The sequence below is a fragment of the Nannobrachium achirus genome, assembly GCF_963921795.1.
Source record: "Nannobrachium achirus genome assembly, chromosome: 18".
NCBI lineage: Eukaryota > Metazoa > Chordata > Actinopteri > Myctophiformes > Myctophidae > Nannobrachium > Nannobrachium achirus.
The window spans coordinates 29,823,995-29,840,348 of NC_137825.1; the positions used below are offsets into that span (position 1 = coordinate 29,823,995).

General features: G+C 43.5%; 2 protein-coding genes across 2 annotated transcripts in view; one reads left to right on the forward strand and one right to left on the reverse strand.

Moving 5' to 3' along the window:
* Positions 1–8,524, forward strand: part of myo1d (myosin 1D) — a 155,232-nt gene extending 146,708 nt beyond the window's left edge. The window contains exon 22 of the mRNA XM_080748114.1: positions 4,116–8,524. Within this exon, the coding sequence (XP_080604240.1) occupies positions 4,116–4,272 (157 nt within the window). The 3' untranslated portion in view covers positions 4,273–8,524. The remainder of the gene's footprint in view (positions 1–4,115) is intronic.
* Positions 8,525–14,906: 6,382 nt separating this feature from the next.
* cdk5r1b (cyclin dependent kinase 5, regulatory subunit 1b (p35)) lies at positions 14,907–15,824 on the reverse strand (the record flags this gene model as incomplete). Its single annotated transcript, XM_080747836.1, has 1 exon — positions 14,907–15,824. The coding sequence occupies exon 1, from the start codon at positions 15,813–15,815 to the stop codon at positions 14,907–14,909; it is 909 nt and encodes a 302-aa protein (XP_080603962.1). The 5' UTR covers positions 15,816–15,824.
* Positions 15,825–16,354: the final 530 nt, after the last annotated feature.

A 16,354-nucleotide genomic window follows, 5' to 3' on the forward strand; every position in this document is an offset into this window, starting at 1 on the left:
GATACATTTTACTTTCATCCTGTAGCAGTTGTTTTCTAGGAAACAGGTGTTGAACATTTCATTCAATTACATCATTTTGGTACCAAACTCCCTTTTCACTCACCTGTAAAGCAGCACTGTTATCATCTTCGCTAGGGGGGCTTTTTAACCTATAGATCCAACCTCCCCAAAGGCCTGTGCATTTAGCAAGTCTCAACTTGCCTTCCCCCCCCAACCCCAGCCCTCTCTCCCCTGCTTCACCTGCAGCAGACATAAATATTTCATCGGACAGGAAGGCTTGGTGCAGAGCCAGCTTCCTCTGTGAGGTGCAGTCACAGCTGGGACCTTGCAGCCTTGCAGCACCCAAAGGCATCCGTGAGTGTTGGACCTGAAAATAGAAAATGTCAAGCACTCTATACCTTCCCCCAGTTTTCTTCCCCCTTTTCATTTTATATTATTCATAGCCTAAACACACGTTAAATTAACACTTGGGATTTTGGCTCACATTTACCTTCTACCGTCTAAAAAGAACAAGAACAAAAATACTACACATCCTGGTTGGGAACCGGTAGAGACTCAAGAATTCAGTCTGGAATCCAGTGTGGAATAAAATAAAATAAAGAAAGTCTGGAGCGTTTACAAATGCAACCAACATTTGTACACTGTCAAGAGTTAAACGAACGCTTGGATTTTTTGTATGTATGAGGCAGCCTCCTGCTTGTGTGTCCTCTTCCTCATTGCACTCCTCATTCCCCTGGTGTTTCTCCTCTACTGTCTCTGTTCTGCCTTTCTATTTACAATTTACCATTTTGGCATTTAGCAGATGCTCTTAACCCAGAGTGATTTACGGTAGCAAGGACAACATGAGGTAATCATGCATATAAATAGTAATCTAGGATCATAGGTAAAACAAGAACCTATCATCAGTCGGTAACACTTTATATTAAGGTCGCCTTTATAATGCAATGTTATAAACATTTATAACAAGTGTTATAATGCCTTATAAATGAGCTTATAATGCATTATAAAGGCGACCTTAACTCACTGAACGCCATAAACGTACTTTACGTCTTTGGACCTCGTTGCCATAAACGCACTTTACGTCTTTTTTATGTTGTTTTTGGATAAGCAACTAGAGGGTCTTCCCCAGCCCCTGATTTAATTTGGTGTTTGTGTGATATTAATATAAAGTGTTACCCATCATTCTAAACAGTATAATTTCAGAAAATCAATTGTCTGCATGTTGAAACTATGATGAAATGAATGACATTACATTTTAGCCTTTACATAAGCCTGCAAGGTTGTCAAGGCTTGGCTTTCTAAGTGGTCCCCCATTTACCTTTCTATCCACCAGTCCCCTACCTTTCAATCTACCAGCAAACCTCGCAAGCCTTCCATCTACCTGCCCCCTCTTTCTCGCTCCTCCTCCAACCCCCTTGTGCAGGGACTTTGGGTCAGATGTGAGCCTTTACTCGTATGGCATGAAGGACAGAGGCAGACACCACGGAGAGGAGGAGGAGGAGGAGGAGGAGGAGGAGGAGGGGGAGGGGTATGGGGAGAAGTATCAAATTGATTTGCCAGTATAAGCGAGGAGGCCAGGTCTGCCCTCGGGGCTGTCTCTGGCTCAGCCTCAGACCCACCCATGATGGGAAAGGGCCGGCCAGCCACTGACCTTAAAATTCAGTTGACCGTGTGTTTTATTTCTGTGGAGGGGATATAATGCCCTGTTAGGTTTTATTGGGATGTCAAAAGTGTTATTTGTATCTTCACCAAGCAGGCCTCACTGCTGACACATCATAATAAAGGTGCCGAATTGGCTGTTGGTGTGTCCAGTGGATGCCTCGTGGCTATTTACTGTAATCTCTCTCTGTGTGTGTGTGTGTGTGTGTGTGTGTGTGTGTGTGTGTGTGTGTGTGTGTGTGTGTGTGTGTGTGTGTGTGTGTGTGTGTGTGTGTGTGTGTGTGTGTGTGTGTGTGTTTGCTTGCTTGCTTGCTTGCTTGCTTTCGCGCGTGTGCGTGTACCTGTACGCCTAACCCCTGCATGCCCTTCAAGGAGATCATAGCATACCCCCCACTGACAGGGAATGTCATGAAAGATGGACACGAGAAAAGGCACTCATTTACCAGAACACACACACACACACACACACACACACACACACACACACACACACACACACACACACACACACACGCGCACACACACACGCACACACGCACACACACTCCAGACTCAACAGCAGACACAATCGCACACAGTCCCGTTGCCTGGCAGTGGCGGCCATGACAGATGGAGGAGTTCAGTTCAGGGGGGTTTCCATGGAAACCAGAGGCAGTGTTACCATGCACTGCTCCATACTGCACAAGGCCAACAGGATGGAGGGATGGGTGGAGGGAGGGATGGATGGATGGGTAAACATGCTCCGTAGAGGAGTGTGGCGTGGGCAGTGGGGGTTGTTGTCGTGATTGTTGTTGTTTGCGAGATCACGTAATCACGGGATGAGAACGTTGAGAGCTGACTCATTATCCCATTTTTTTGACCGAGTGATAAGAACATGCGCCGTCAATGACGAAACCGGCACACGGTCTAATTAACATTTTGATGTACTTGTTTACAGACAGCACAGACAGGCTCCTTGGTAGGCTTGGGACTGAGTCACAATGAGCGGGGGTTGATGGTGGGTTTAAAACAGGAGAACTGTCAAGCAATGATATGAGATAAACGGTCATTTATATTTAGTTGGATGCCAGTGTGTCGAGCACCAGAAATCGCAGATTTACAAGCCCCCGCTTGTGTTTGTTTTTGCACTCCGTTCAGCCATTCACAGAAGAGAATCGTCACTTTAAATACAGTACATTCTAATGTCCTCATCCTCTCTCTCTCTCTCTCTCTCTCAGCCACACAATTTGTGCTTTTTCGTCCCTTTTCACTCTTTGCTCCCCCTCATCGATCCTGTTTAAGAGCAAACGAGGCAAAGCGCTCGTTCACCCAGTGCGCGACTAACTAGATGTGACAGGCGCTAAAAGGCGGCGGCTGCCTTTCTATAACCCCAGCACGGCCATATGGATCATTCCTCCGTCAGCAGCCGCTATCTGGCCTAATGGCCTCAACGTATGGCCTTCCTATGGAAACACACACACACACACACACACACACACACACACACACACACACACACACACACACACACACACACACACACACACACACACACACACACACACAGAGAGAGAGAGAGGCATGCACATACAGTAAGGCTTAGATATTCATAGACATGCAGATATACAGTACACATAATGTAGATTATTGTAGGCATGCACGTGCACACAGAGATACGTACGCTTTGACACAGATACACACATGCTTAGATAGTACTTTAAACATACACATGACCACTTAAACCAGTGTACTTTGTTGAACATGGTCCCCCAGGGGTCTATAATTGGACCCTCTTTTTCCACCGCTATACCAAATATCGCCACTGAAAATAGTCAATCTAAAAGCTCAGGTTGTAGATAATGCTATTTTCGTTAAACGTTTGCCCAGAAATGGGACGCTAGGGTTCATGTGGTTAAACAGAGATAGATGTTGTGCTTGTGACAATGAATCACCTTGGACATTTGAACACACACAAACACATCCTAGCTACTCTATGAGTGAATGCAGGGCACACATCATCACAGAGGAGAGGGGCCGGTATGGTAACACTGCAGTCTGGTAATGCCTAATTAATGCTCCGTCCTACCACGTTGCCGCATGCCGTAAACAGCTACAACTGCTACAACAAGCTTGTGCTTGTGGGTCGACTGTTTTCGGCACCGCCATGCAACAAGGCCTCAATCCAGCTTAGCGCTGCAGTATTGTAACACTGCAATAAGGACTGTTGTCCTTTTGTGATGCATTTCAGTGATCTCAGATTGGGTTCTGCTGCTGAATAATGGCAACACTTGACAGTCAATCGATGCGAATTGCTCTATGAGCAAAACCTTAGAGGCAGCATCCCTCACTTCCTCGACGTATCTACTTCACCACATGTCTGATTTCCTAGTATTGATCGGCTCTTATAACCACCCGTCCTCTCTCTCTCTCTCTCTCTCTCTCTCTCTCTCTCTCTCTCTCTCTCTCTCTGTCTCCAGTGAAAGGAGGAAGCTCCAGGTGAACATAACCAGTCCCATCCAGTGCAGCATGAATGGCAGGAAGTGCACCGTCATCGTGGAGCCCAAGATCAACCAATCACAGCCAGACTTCACCAAGAGCCGGTCGGGTTACATACTGGCCGTGCCCGGAAACTAACACACAGACAGGGGATGAACAGGTTTCCCAAAGCAGGCCAAGATGATGTTTCATGCCTGATTCACTTCTCCCATGCCAAAAGAAAAGTTGACCTTGTCCCGTAGCTTTTCTATGCAACATTTCAATTAGGAAATGTATCCTGAATCCAAGCTTTTGCTAAACGCGTGTTTAATATATTCACTATACGACATAATCCACCGAAAAAGGTGATGTTTTTCTTTTCTCACAACATATCAAATGCTTTGCATTGTTCAATGTGTTATTGGCTTGGTGTGAGAGGACTATTAGCACCAAGGTAGTCAAGGTGAGAGGAGATTGTGAGGTATGCGTGCTCTGAACAGTCCAAAATAACTCCAAATCAAAGGAGTAAAAAAACAAACCAAATCAAAAGCCAATAGTGATATCATTTTCCACAGCAATACGATAAAGAGCATGACTCAGAGCTTTACAAGACGCCAGCTTTAATTGCTTGCTTACAGTCACAAGACAGTATTTACTTCTTTTTTAAGGACATAATATTATAATGAATCTGTAATGATGGTCTTTTGAGAACCTACCTAGATGGTAAGTTAATTGAACATAATTCTGTAGTTATGGTTTAACTCCCCTGTGGGCAGCAAAAGACGGCCGGTAGAATACATGTGTTTTCCATGGTTTCTCACGGGGAGAATGGAATTCACTGTTAGTTTATTAGTCACGTCATGGAGATGTGTTGAGCACATCTCAAATTGCCTTTGCCTGCTCCGAGGGAAGTGCTAAAATCTCTCATAATTTAACTTCTGTGTCTAATACTTTCTGCTACACTGTCTTTGCATTGATAGTACTCTCTCTGCAAGTGTTAATTATGCAGAATATATGACAGAATAAAATCATGGTAGGCGGGATTCGGCACAGCACTTATGGATGCACAAAGGGATGTTAGCTTTCTAACAGCCAAATGAAAGGACGAATACAATAAACAACAAGGAATAAAAGATGATTTACATTAAAATGTAATAATTAAACTTCCTATAGATGGCAGCAATTTCCATTGCACTTACAGTTAAAATTGTACTTACAGTATAAGAGCTTTAAAATCAGGCACAGAGACCAATTAGTTATTAGGACCAAAGATTGTGCAGATACATTCATGTACAACAGATCACCATAATCATGTACCAGCAAAAAATTAAGTTAATTAAGCATTTGTCTTAGTTCATTTGTAATGGTAGGTGTCAAAAGTGTCCAAATCTTGTAGAAAGCTGCCAATGTACTGTATCAACAAATGAGTACAAGAGTATCACAGCGCAGTACTTAGCAAGCCCCATGTGAACCCACCAGTCCCTGGAAGTAGTGTGTAATTTGTTTGTCGTTGTGTTGAGTCAATGGCCTAATGACTTGTAGTGGCTCCTCACCACTCTTGAATGGGCCGGTTCTCAGCAAAATATCCCTCTTCATCAAAGAGACCAAAGGGAGAAGCTGAGAAAGTGAGAGTGAGAGAGATGTGTCCCTATATATGTGTGTTGCTTAGGTCTGTGCCACATTGCCCTCTCCTCTCCTGGGCTGTGTGCCAGAGAGGCTGGCCAAGATGCCACAGTGAGCCGACCAGGGGCGTCACAAGGGGGGTGGGGAAGTGGGACTGAGTTACTAGGGCCCAAGGTGGAGGGGCCTTCATTATTTTATACTTTAGCTATTGAAAAATAGCAGATCTACAAGCCTTTTGAAAAGTCATGAAAAAATGTGTGTAAATCTTTGAATATTCAGTATGTATTTTTTAAGCGAACATTTGTAACTCAAATTTTGCTTCTGGGGGGGTCCCTGGAACGAAATATTTTGAGATGGGGGTCCGTGGCCAAATACATATGATTTTGGGGGTCCTTCACAAGAAACATTTTGAGCACCACTGACATAGAAACATAGGTTTTAAAAAAAAACCTTAGAAGGGTTTGAAATGATTCAAAGACTTGCACACATTTTCATCAGAAAATCTGATCAAAAATGTCACACGCACTATAGGAACACGCACTACAGGAACACGTTCCAAACAAGTGTTTGGAACAGTACGGTACGTGCTCACAAGCTGTGATATATGTTTATATATCTACAGACAGACGGTTTCCCAGTGGGATGCCCGTATGCTTGCGAGACCTGGTTGGCGTACAATATGTGTAATAGCCTACAATGTATCGAGGATTATAATCCTACCGTATATAAGCCATAAATCTGTTTATTCTTTTTTAGTCAAATGTTGTTCATCAGCCAAGTTTGTACTATTTCCTTCTCTATGCATTTCTGGGGTGGGAACGAAGCAAGTTTGCTTGTTGTCCATAAAAAGGCTTAAGAGCTCAGTTGTTAATCATCTGACAAGAGTTATTCATATACAGTACTTTAACCCATGTGAAATCTAGTACACTGTCATGCCGTAACGGATTTGAACATGGTGTTCATGTGAGCGGAAGGCAATCAACTGGGCTCTTGTAAAATGACAGCCTAAGGTAAAGCCACACAAGCTCCCTGGCTGCATGGCCTAGTTCGATTGTTATCGACTGGCGTTGACTTAAACCAGTAGGGAAAAGGACAACTTGTTACTTACTAGTCGTGTTCAGAGGAACCCTAAAACGTAAAAAAAAAAAAGATGAATCGGTTATCTTAATTAGTTTGTAGACCCATACCCCCACCACCCACCACACAGCTCCTTTGAAGAAGACGATCTCCATTTTGGTAACAAATGACCTTTCCCCCACACCCTGTTGGTTGATAAGAGCTTTTAAAGCCTTGATCTGACTGTTTGGAGAAAATTATGTATTTACAGTGTGGATTATAACAGAGTGACATGGCTAAGTGAGGGGCTAATGAAGGGGATGGAACCCAGTTTAGCGTGGCCGTCTGTGAGTGCATGTGTGATCAGAGTGTTCGGAGAGTAAACCACTTAAATCCCTATTTTAGACTTAGTTGTACGATGGTGTCATGTGGCGAGAACAGCCGATTGCGAAAAGCTCGTATCTGTTATTTTGCTTTACAACATTTATCAACATTTTAATCTGTAATGTCATACCCTAAATCGGGAACACTGTTTGAACGTGGGTAATTAGAGTATGGTATAAAATGCACCTCGTAGGGTCGCTCTCAGAGTTAAATGAACACTGAGGGTTTGACAGCGTAGCTCTCCATAACCTCCAGCATGAGAGGTCCCACAAGGCTCCTCCTCTATGTTCCGCTCTACTATCCTCCACTCATCATTAGGATGGACCCACTGTCACTCCAGCAGCTCCTACTCTCCTCTCCCCCTCCCTATGCCTGGCTGTAAGGAGGGAGGAAGGACCCATATACTCTCTTCTCCCCTCCCCTATCCCTTGCTAGGAGTGAGGAAAAGCCATACTAATTGTCAGACACACAAAGCCTCCCCTCTGCCTCATCTCCTTCTCCCTCCCCCCTCCTTCCCTCACCTTGCTTTCCCATTTCCTCTCCTCTCTGTCAGATTTCTTGGCTCTCTGCCCAGGTGGGTGGATCGTATTGTACAAACCTGCAGGCTACTAGTGAGGGTCTTCTCCTAGATCCTCGCTGTGTCTGGTGGTATTGAACACATCAAACACAGAGATAGAGTCCAGAGAGTCCCGAATGTGCAGGATGTGCGCAATTGCTTAGCTTTTCTTGCAAACCCAAATTTCACACACACAAATTGCTCAAACTGCTCAAATTCACCGCTCCACTTTTAGTTTTTCCTAAGCATATCCATAACATTTTATGCTTTACTATGTTGTTGTTCCCCCCCGCTTCTCTCTTATTAAGTGCCTTATTGACATTTACAATGACGTTACTGTAATTGAACCATTTGGGTCACTTTTCCCCTCGTCGTACAATTTATTATATAAGCAGTTTAATTTGCTTATACCTTTACTGAAAAGACAGAAATACTAAATAATTATGAATGTTATGATTTTTTTTACATACAGTATTAGCACTATTTGTTAGCAGATAACCTTCAGGGTTATAAAATCATTACTCGCTGGCTTTACATAAAATATGCCGAAATCTCCATTTATACACCACACATTTCTTGATCCAAAGTGCCTAATTTTTTATATATTTTGCATATTTATGTAATATATCAATGTTGACCATTAATAAGAGAAAGTGTCCAGACCAAATAGAAAGAGAGGTTCACTGTTATAATGTATGTACTGTATGGACAGCAAGATGCATACTTGCATCCCATTCCACAATGAAAGCTATTTCATTCATATTTTCATTAATAAATGTATTTGTTCCGATGGCTCCTTGTCTTGTGTGCTTATATAATTTAATGACTCCGTTGTACGACGGCATCACGGGCTGAGAACAGCAGATCTATAAGCTCACAACCAGTGTTGGGCAGTAAGTTATTACTTAGTAATATATTACTGTAATGTACTTTACCCACTAAAAAGTAGTGTAACTCATTACTCTGCCAAAAAAGTAATATTATACCATATTGCTCTGTAAAAAAAGAGGTTCATATTACATATTACTCAGGTTTTGTTTCCTGCTTTTTGAAAAGATTTTGGGAATGTATAGATCTCCTTTATTTGGTCCACGAGTCCCACGACACAGCGTACAATGAAATATGAATCGGGCTTAAAGCTAATTAATACTTTACTTGTGGTAAGCTCACGTCACTCTACGGAAATATTTGTTTTTGACCAGTGCTAACCACTCCTACATCTGGCTTTGTGTGTATGTCCCTATGTCTCTATGTATGCAGTACCTACAGCTGCGGTCACACGAGACTAACGTCATAGAAAGTATGCAGAGACCGACATCAGCACAGCTGATGTCACGGACAGAACGAATAGTACCACTCACTTCACATCAGGTGTGATTTTCAACTCACATCAAGTGTTTCAGTTGAAAATCTATTATTTTATGAGAGTGACACGGTCATACGATGACATGTTGTTTACTGTACTTACTGTCTTTGTGTCTGTGTGTGTGTGTGGGGGGGGGGGGGAGGTGTTACGTATGGGCACAGACTTCTCATTAAATCCGTTCTTCTCAAGATAAAATCCATAGTCAGGCTGGTGTGTGTGTGTGTGAGGTGCACTGGCATGTTGACTAATGTTTTCCGAGGCCAGCTGTTGACTTATACATTTGATGTCATAACAACTGGGTTGCACGGAGCGCTAATCCACCCACCAGCAGCTGTTTCCCTGGGTGATGCGGAGACGACCACAGCCTCCACAGTCTGCATGACGCTGTGTCCTCCTAATCCCCACCACCATGCACTGATGGAGGACAGTGACTAAGATGGCCCGCCAGGAGGTGGATGGAGAAGTGGGTGATGGAAGTCAGAAGTGAGTCTGAACCGTTTTCATTTCAAGGACCGCCAGTTTGATATGAATTAGGCAATGGAACTCCTTTTAGAATCAGTGTTAATTTAACTCTGATAGTGTACACATGCATCCATCCATTTGCTTCCATTTGTAGACTCCATAGACTGTAAAAAATATGGACGGTGAGAAGAAGCCATTGGTTTCTATGTTGCGAAAATGAAGCTTTTTGGCCCTTGTACAGGTGCCACCATCATTGTAGAAATCAACATTCATTGGTAGAAATACCATCTCGAATGCTATCGGCTGCCAACGGTCACGTGCAACCGCAGGGATACTTGGGAGAATGTGGTGTTGAGCTTGCCGAAAATAAAGCACACAAAGAAGAATCATCACAAGCCTATGATCACAAGCCCCTCCTACAGCATACCCTGCTTTAACATCAAATATAACATAAATTGGACCATATTTTCACAAAACGCATATCATGGTGATTGAAACGAGGCTAGCGACAGGAACCATACAGTATTTATGACAATGTTTATTAAGGTAAGAAAATCAAATGTAAAAGTTCTGGGAAATTAAAGGAATCCTATGGAGAACATGTTGCTTCTGGTACAAGAACAGTGAAACTAGCGGCCAATCATAGGAACTTTAGTTCCGTGTTTGCTTCATTTTAAATCCGGACAACTGACCCCCTGGTAGACTCTCTGAGTCTGAGTTACAGACCCATAAGGGTCCCATTTGGTTCCTATGCTCTCCTATGCCTCTTCCCTGGAAGCCCCCCAAAGACCCCTGGGGGTCCCAGGACCACGCGTTGAGAAGCACTGATGTACTAAGTTCCCTAAAATATCATGCGTTCTCTGATCCCAAGCTGATTCATACCATCAAATGCATGCTCTGCATTTTTTTTTATCGTTGACAATGACATATAGGCAAGGATATTAAACCAATGCCTACCTACATGGAGATATCTGTATGTCTGTCTGTCGTGTCAAGGCTGAGAAGGTCTAGAGGAAGGCAGGACATCTATTACTGTAAGACCCTGGCTTACATTTCCATTTTAAATGTGTGTATGCAACAGCTTAGTGTGTAACAGATACCCTTGTAACATGCACACAAACAGAGGCAAGACAAGCGGGCATCTTGAACGATCAGTGCATTTTATTTCCATCACAGTACAAAAATAAATTAAAGCAGAAAAAAGCAGAAACCAACTGAAAAAAAAAGAAAAAGTCAAAAGTACAGTAATATTTTTTTCTTTTTTTTCTCCAAAAAGACGTTTTGTATTTAACAGCATTAACACCCCATCCCTCCCATAGCAACAGAAAATCACGCCTAGTACCAGTGTAGCGCATATTCCTTTTTCTCCAATAAGAAAACAAAGGTTCACACATTCATCTGTACAAATAAAACTCTCCCGGTCACACACACACACACACACACACACACACACACACACACACACACACACACACACACACACACACACACACACACACACACACACACACACAGAATGCCTCTGTTTTTGAACTTCTTAACCACTGTTTCGTCAATTTTCTTTTGTTCTACAAAGTACGCAACAAGATACAGAAAAGAAGTTGACAGAAATGTTAAACTATCACTTAAGTCGTTTTTTTATATAATTCTGTAGGCTTTTCAAAAAAAGTTTCATTTTTTTTTTTAGTTTTTTTTTCTCTCAAACAACTACTTGGTGATGCAAGTGAAAAAAAAAATGGCACATTTCAGTGAATTTGGGGAAGGCGGACAGAGATAAGATCAAGATTCTCTCTGCTTCAGTTCTGACCTTTCACCCCAATGCCCTGCTTTTATTTCTGCCAGAGCAGTAATGCTTGATTTTCTTCTCTATCGTAAGACAGTGTCGCTCACTGAAAACACGGTACCGTAGCCCCAAAACAAGACCTCTAAGAACAGGTCATGTACAGCTCGTCCATCGACTATTTTCAGTGGGCGACACCACCATACAATGAAGTGTAAATCCTGCTGAAGCCTGTCCAAAGTGCTTGTCCCTCCTACAGTATCGTGCTCGAACACAACAACACTCCCACCTGATTTCTCGGTCACTGCACTCTCGTACAAATACGGCAAGGCATTCTGCATTCCCATACACATACGGCAAGGCATTCTGCATTCCCATACATATACGGCAAGGCATTCTGCATTCCCATACACATACGGCAAGGCATTCTGCATTCCCATACACATACGGCAAGGCGTAGCTGCACTCCCATACACATACTGCAAGGCATAACTGCACTCCCATAACCATATGGCATGGCATAACGCCACAGATAAAAAGCCACACACTTCAAAATCGTTCAACTGCTCATTTTCTCTGACTTGCACTAATACAGCAAAGGAGATGCAGGTATTGCCTGCCAGACATTCTCCAAGTACAATTTTCTTAAGCCTGATTTATAGTTTGTCGTATGACGGTGTGGTTGCCGAAAGTAGAACAAACATCCGCGACTCGCTCGCTATGAGCTTGCAGATTTTTGGTGAGCAACACCATCGTACGATGGAGGCATTAAACATGATAGAAGCTTAGTCTTGGCAATCAGAAATGGCGAATTAACTCCTGGCTGCGTACGATGGCCGAGATGTGGCATTTCTAAAACAGAGCATTTTGAGAAATACAGCTACTGAGATTAAGCATGCACAATTGTCCTTATTGTGATGAAATGCATGAATGGGTAAATACTTTTTTGTTTTGTCGTACCATGTTACTTTAATGGTCCATTTATATGTGTATGTGTGGCAACAAAGTGTTTTTGCCACTTGTGACTTACAGAATTGTTGGGAAAAGAAAAGAGAGAGAGAAAAAAAGCTTCTCCTGTGATTGGAACCATAATGGAGATTGCAAAGAGCTGCAGCAGAGAGTAGCCTCAAACACTCTCGTATGCAAATGAAAAGCCATGATTTTCGACTCTTCTGGACGCTCTTCATCCATGTTGTCAGGGTGTTCCCAGTGCCCTCTGCAATATATCACTGAGTCTACTGGCTTGACTGATGGAAAACTTGATTATCTCCACAGAGGTCGATAGGGAATCTATCACATAACCTCGCCTTATCTCCTCCAGACCCCCAGATGAATATGGGGCATGCATGCCTCTGAATTGATTTACACAGAAATGGCATTAGATTATCCTCAAGGTAAGCTGTCGTTTTCCACGACGCTGAGCGAGCACAAATGAAATGACCGTATTCCATCAGGAAATGTTTGTGTTCTCTTGCTGATATGTGGAACAGAAGGTCAGCTTAGCTGTTTTTGCAGGTCAGTGTGTGTGTGTGTGTGTGTGTGTGTGTGTGTGTGTGTGTGTGTGTGTGTGTGTGTGTGTGTGTGTGTGTGTGTGTGTGTGTGTGTGCGTGCGTGCGTGCGTGCGTGTGTGTGTGTGTGTTTTTCAGGGCCTGTTCTTAAACAAGGGGTCAGTGATGTTTTCGGTCAAGGTCTTCCTGATGATGTGACTTTGGTGATGGTCAGATTAACAAGGGTTTGTCATAATGTAAGGGTTGTATGTTTAGCACTTAAATCCCTGCGACATTCATTTGCATGAACCACAATCAATCTTCATTCCCACCAAAGACAAGCTCACCAGCTACACCGCAGAAACGAAAGCCATCCTCATATCCTGTCCCTTCTGAACAAAGTCTTTTATCACTCGCTCATGATCTTTCATGTACAATGCATGTGCCAAGAGAAGAAATGACTAGCAATAAATTAAGCTTCAATAAATAGTCATTAGTAGATGAAAATCCATCCAGACATGTGGCGGCTGGCCGCTGGCCATCCTTTGAAATGTTCTCTAACCTGCAGGATTTTCATCAAAGATATGGCACTGTTTTAATCATGTCTACGCTTTACCGTAAGCAAAAAAATGAAGCATCATCCCAAAGTGGTTTTCTACACAACCTTTTGACAAAAGTACAAAAAAAGATTCCCTTGATAAACAAATATCCTATTTTAGCAAGCATAGCTAAATAAACTAGTTCCACTTTGTTCACAGCATTCTCTAATGCAGATGCAGTTGGTTTTGTAAATCATATAGAAAGAAGAATAACGACTTCTTCTGCCTGCCAAAAACTGTAAAATTGCATGGCACACGTGCATTATGTTACATACTGTATCTAAGTAAAAAAAAGAAAAAAAGAAAGCTTGTTTAAGAAATTCAATAAATAAACCTCCGTAGCTGTTGGGGGTAAAACATCCATGAACTTGCTTTTCTCTCAGATGAAAATAAAGGTAAGGTCTTTGTCCACATACAGAGTACGACCAGAAATCGTTCATCCACATGTCCTCTTCCTGTTTCTTTTAGATCAGAAATCTCACAATGCAATAGTGGCTTGCTGTTATGTCCATCCAACCAAATCCCGGCACCCCCCCACCCACCCTGTCTCTTTGCACCACTCTCACAGACGGAAACCCTCAACAGCATGAATCCAGAGATCAGTACCCGAACCTTTCCCATTGCTCAGGTGGCCAGATATGCATTTCTGCAGTGGACCTGTCCGGTCATGTCCTTGTAATGGAGGGTGCTGGCATTCCAAAGAGCCAGTGGTTTGCAGCCGGGGATGGCTATTCATCCGTGATGCATGAAGAAAGCCAATCACGCAATGCCCCTCACCCTCCTGCAGTAGGCAGTGCACACATCACATCGTCAGTCAGTCAGAAGGTCACTGGGAGGCTGCAGCAGCCTCAGTGTTCTTCACATTCATTGCTGTAGATAATTTTTCTACAATTTCTTTGTCTTTTTGTTTGGAATTGTTTGGGGTATTTTTTCGTTTTCTTTTAGACTTTGCTGTATTTTATATAGATATATATCTGTAATGTTAGCAAAGGATGTACCCGAGTCTGGCATTTTTTGTTTTCATTCCCAGGTTCAGAGAAAAGCCATTGTTTGCTCATTTAAAAATAAGATTTGGTCTTTAAGTACTGTAAATATCTCACAGAAGCAAAATAATAATAAAAAAAAGGATTGTTGCTCTGTTCTGTATGAGTTCCTGTGTCCTCCTTTTTGGTGTGATTTTCAGTTGTTACGCCTCCAAAAGAATGAGAACATTTTGGACCCACAGTCAAATGAACCCTAATAAAACCATTGTAATGAATGAATCTGACCTCCCACTAATTGATGAACGATCCTACAAGTCTTATTATTAATACAAAGCGTAGCTGTTGTAAATGTCAAGTATACTTCAGAATGGTTTTGCTGCCTTCATAACAACAATAAATAATAAATGGATGAAATTACCAATAACCTTTGAAATGCCAGACTGGAGTATTCCCCGCCTCCCCTGTGGTCCCTCACCTCCCCCACCCCCAGTGTCCCCTCACCGGTCCAGACCAATGAGCAGGCGGCTCCTCTCCTCCTCTTTCTGGCTCTCGTTCTTCAGGTCTGCGAACACCTGGGTGAAGTAATGTGGGTCCGAGTTGATCTGGAGCATCTTGGCGCTCATCAGGTTGATGATGGACAAGCAACGGTCCCAGAAGGTCTCCTTGGAGCTTTCCACCAGGAAGGGCTTTAGTGGGTACGAGATCTCGTTGCCCATGTAGGAGTAGGACAGGTAGAGGCAGGTGAGCAGCACGGCCTGCAGCTCATGTTCGGTGGCAACCTCAGACGACACCACGTCGCGGCACAGCATGTAGACGAAGACCACGTTGGCGGGCGTGATGAAGCCCTGGTCCTGCCAGCCCTGCAGCAGCAGGGAGCGGTCCACACTGCGCAGCCACAGCACCGGGTCGGTAGGTGACAGATGCTTCAGTCTGTAGCAGCGGCGGCACAGGAACTCCCCGAGGCAGCGCAGCAGCTCGCTGGTGGAAGCCTGGACGATCACCCTCTTGGGGGTCCCAGGGGTCACATTGGAGTTGGCCAACGGTACCTTCTTGACAGACGACACAGTGTCTTTGGAACTCTTGGTGAGTGCTGGGGTGCTCTGGTCCTGGGTGAAAGTGGAGAGGTTGGCACAGGACTGTGACTTCTTCAGGTTCTCATTATTGAGGTGGGTGACGTTGTTCTGGTAGTTGCCATTGGGCTGCACCTTCTTGGAACCTTTCTTTTTGGCCGATACGGCCACGATGCGCTTCCACGGCAGCACATTGATGAGCGAGTGGCGCTTCAGGTTCTTGTCTTTGGCATTCTTGCTGTTCTGAACGGCCGTGTAGTGGCCCACCGTGGCCGGCCCATCCTCAAAGAGGGCCGCCTTCCGGTAGCTAGGCGACAAAGACAGCACGGTTCCCATGGTGAATACTGGATGCGCCCAGGCGGTTTATCCGTGCAAGGTCAGGAATGCGTCTGGCAGGGGAGATCCTGAGGGTCTCAATGCCTCAAGGCTTCTGGGAGCTGGGAGACCCGCGCTAAAGTCTGTCGTCACTCTCAGACATCTACAACCAGGGCGGGTTTCTCCTGTAAATGACTCTGTATTATATGTACAAAGAGAATAAAAACATATGATTGAGAAACAAACACGATTTAGGATTGTACATGAACCTATTAGGCAACAAAACTTGATATGATTACAAATCTTGTTAATTCAACACATTAAATTCATTAACATGTTGAGAGCTATGGATTTTATGATCAATGTCCTCCAACTGTCAGAGTCAAAGATAGGGGAGCACACCCCTCTTGAATAAAATGGAAGCCTATAGTTGAAATGTAAACACACCATACAGTAAGTGAAGGTCGCATTTTGCTGCCTGTACAGGCAGCAAATGATGAGTCCATGATGAGTCTCGATCATATAATTCTAATCTAATACAAACTACTATTAGAAAATTG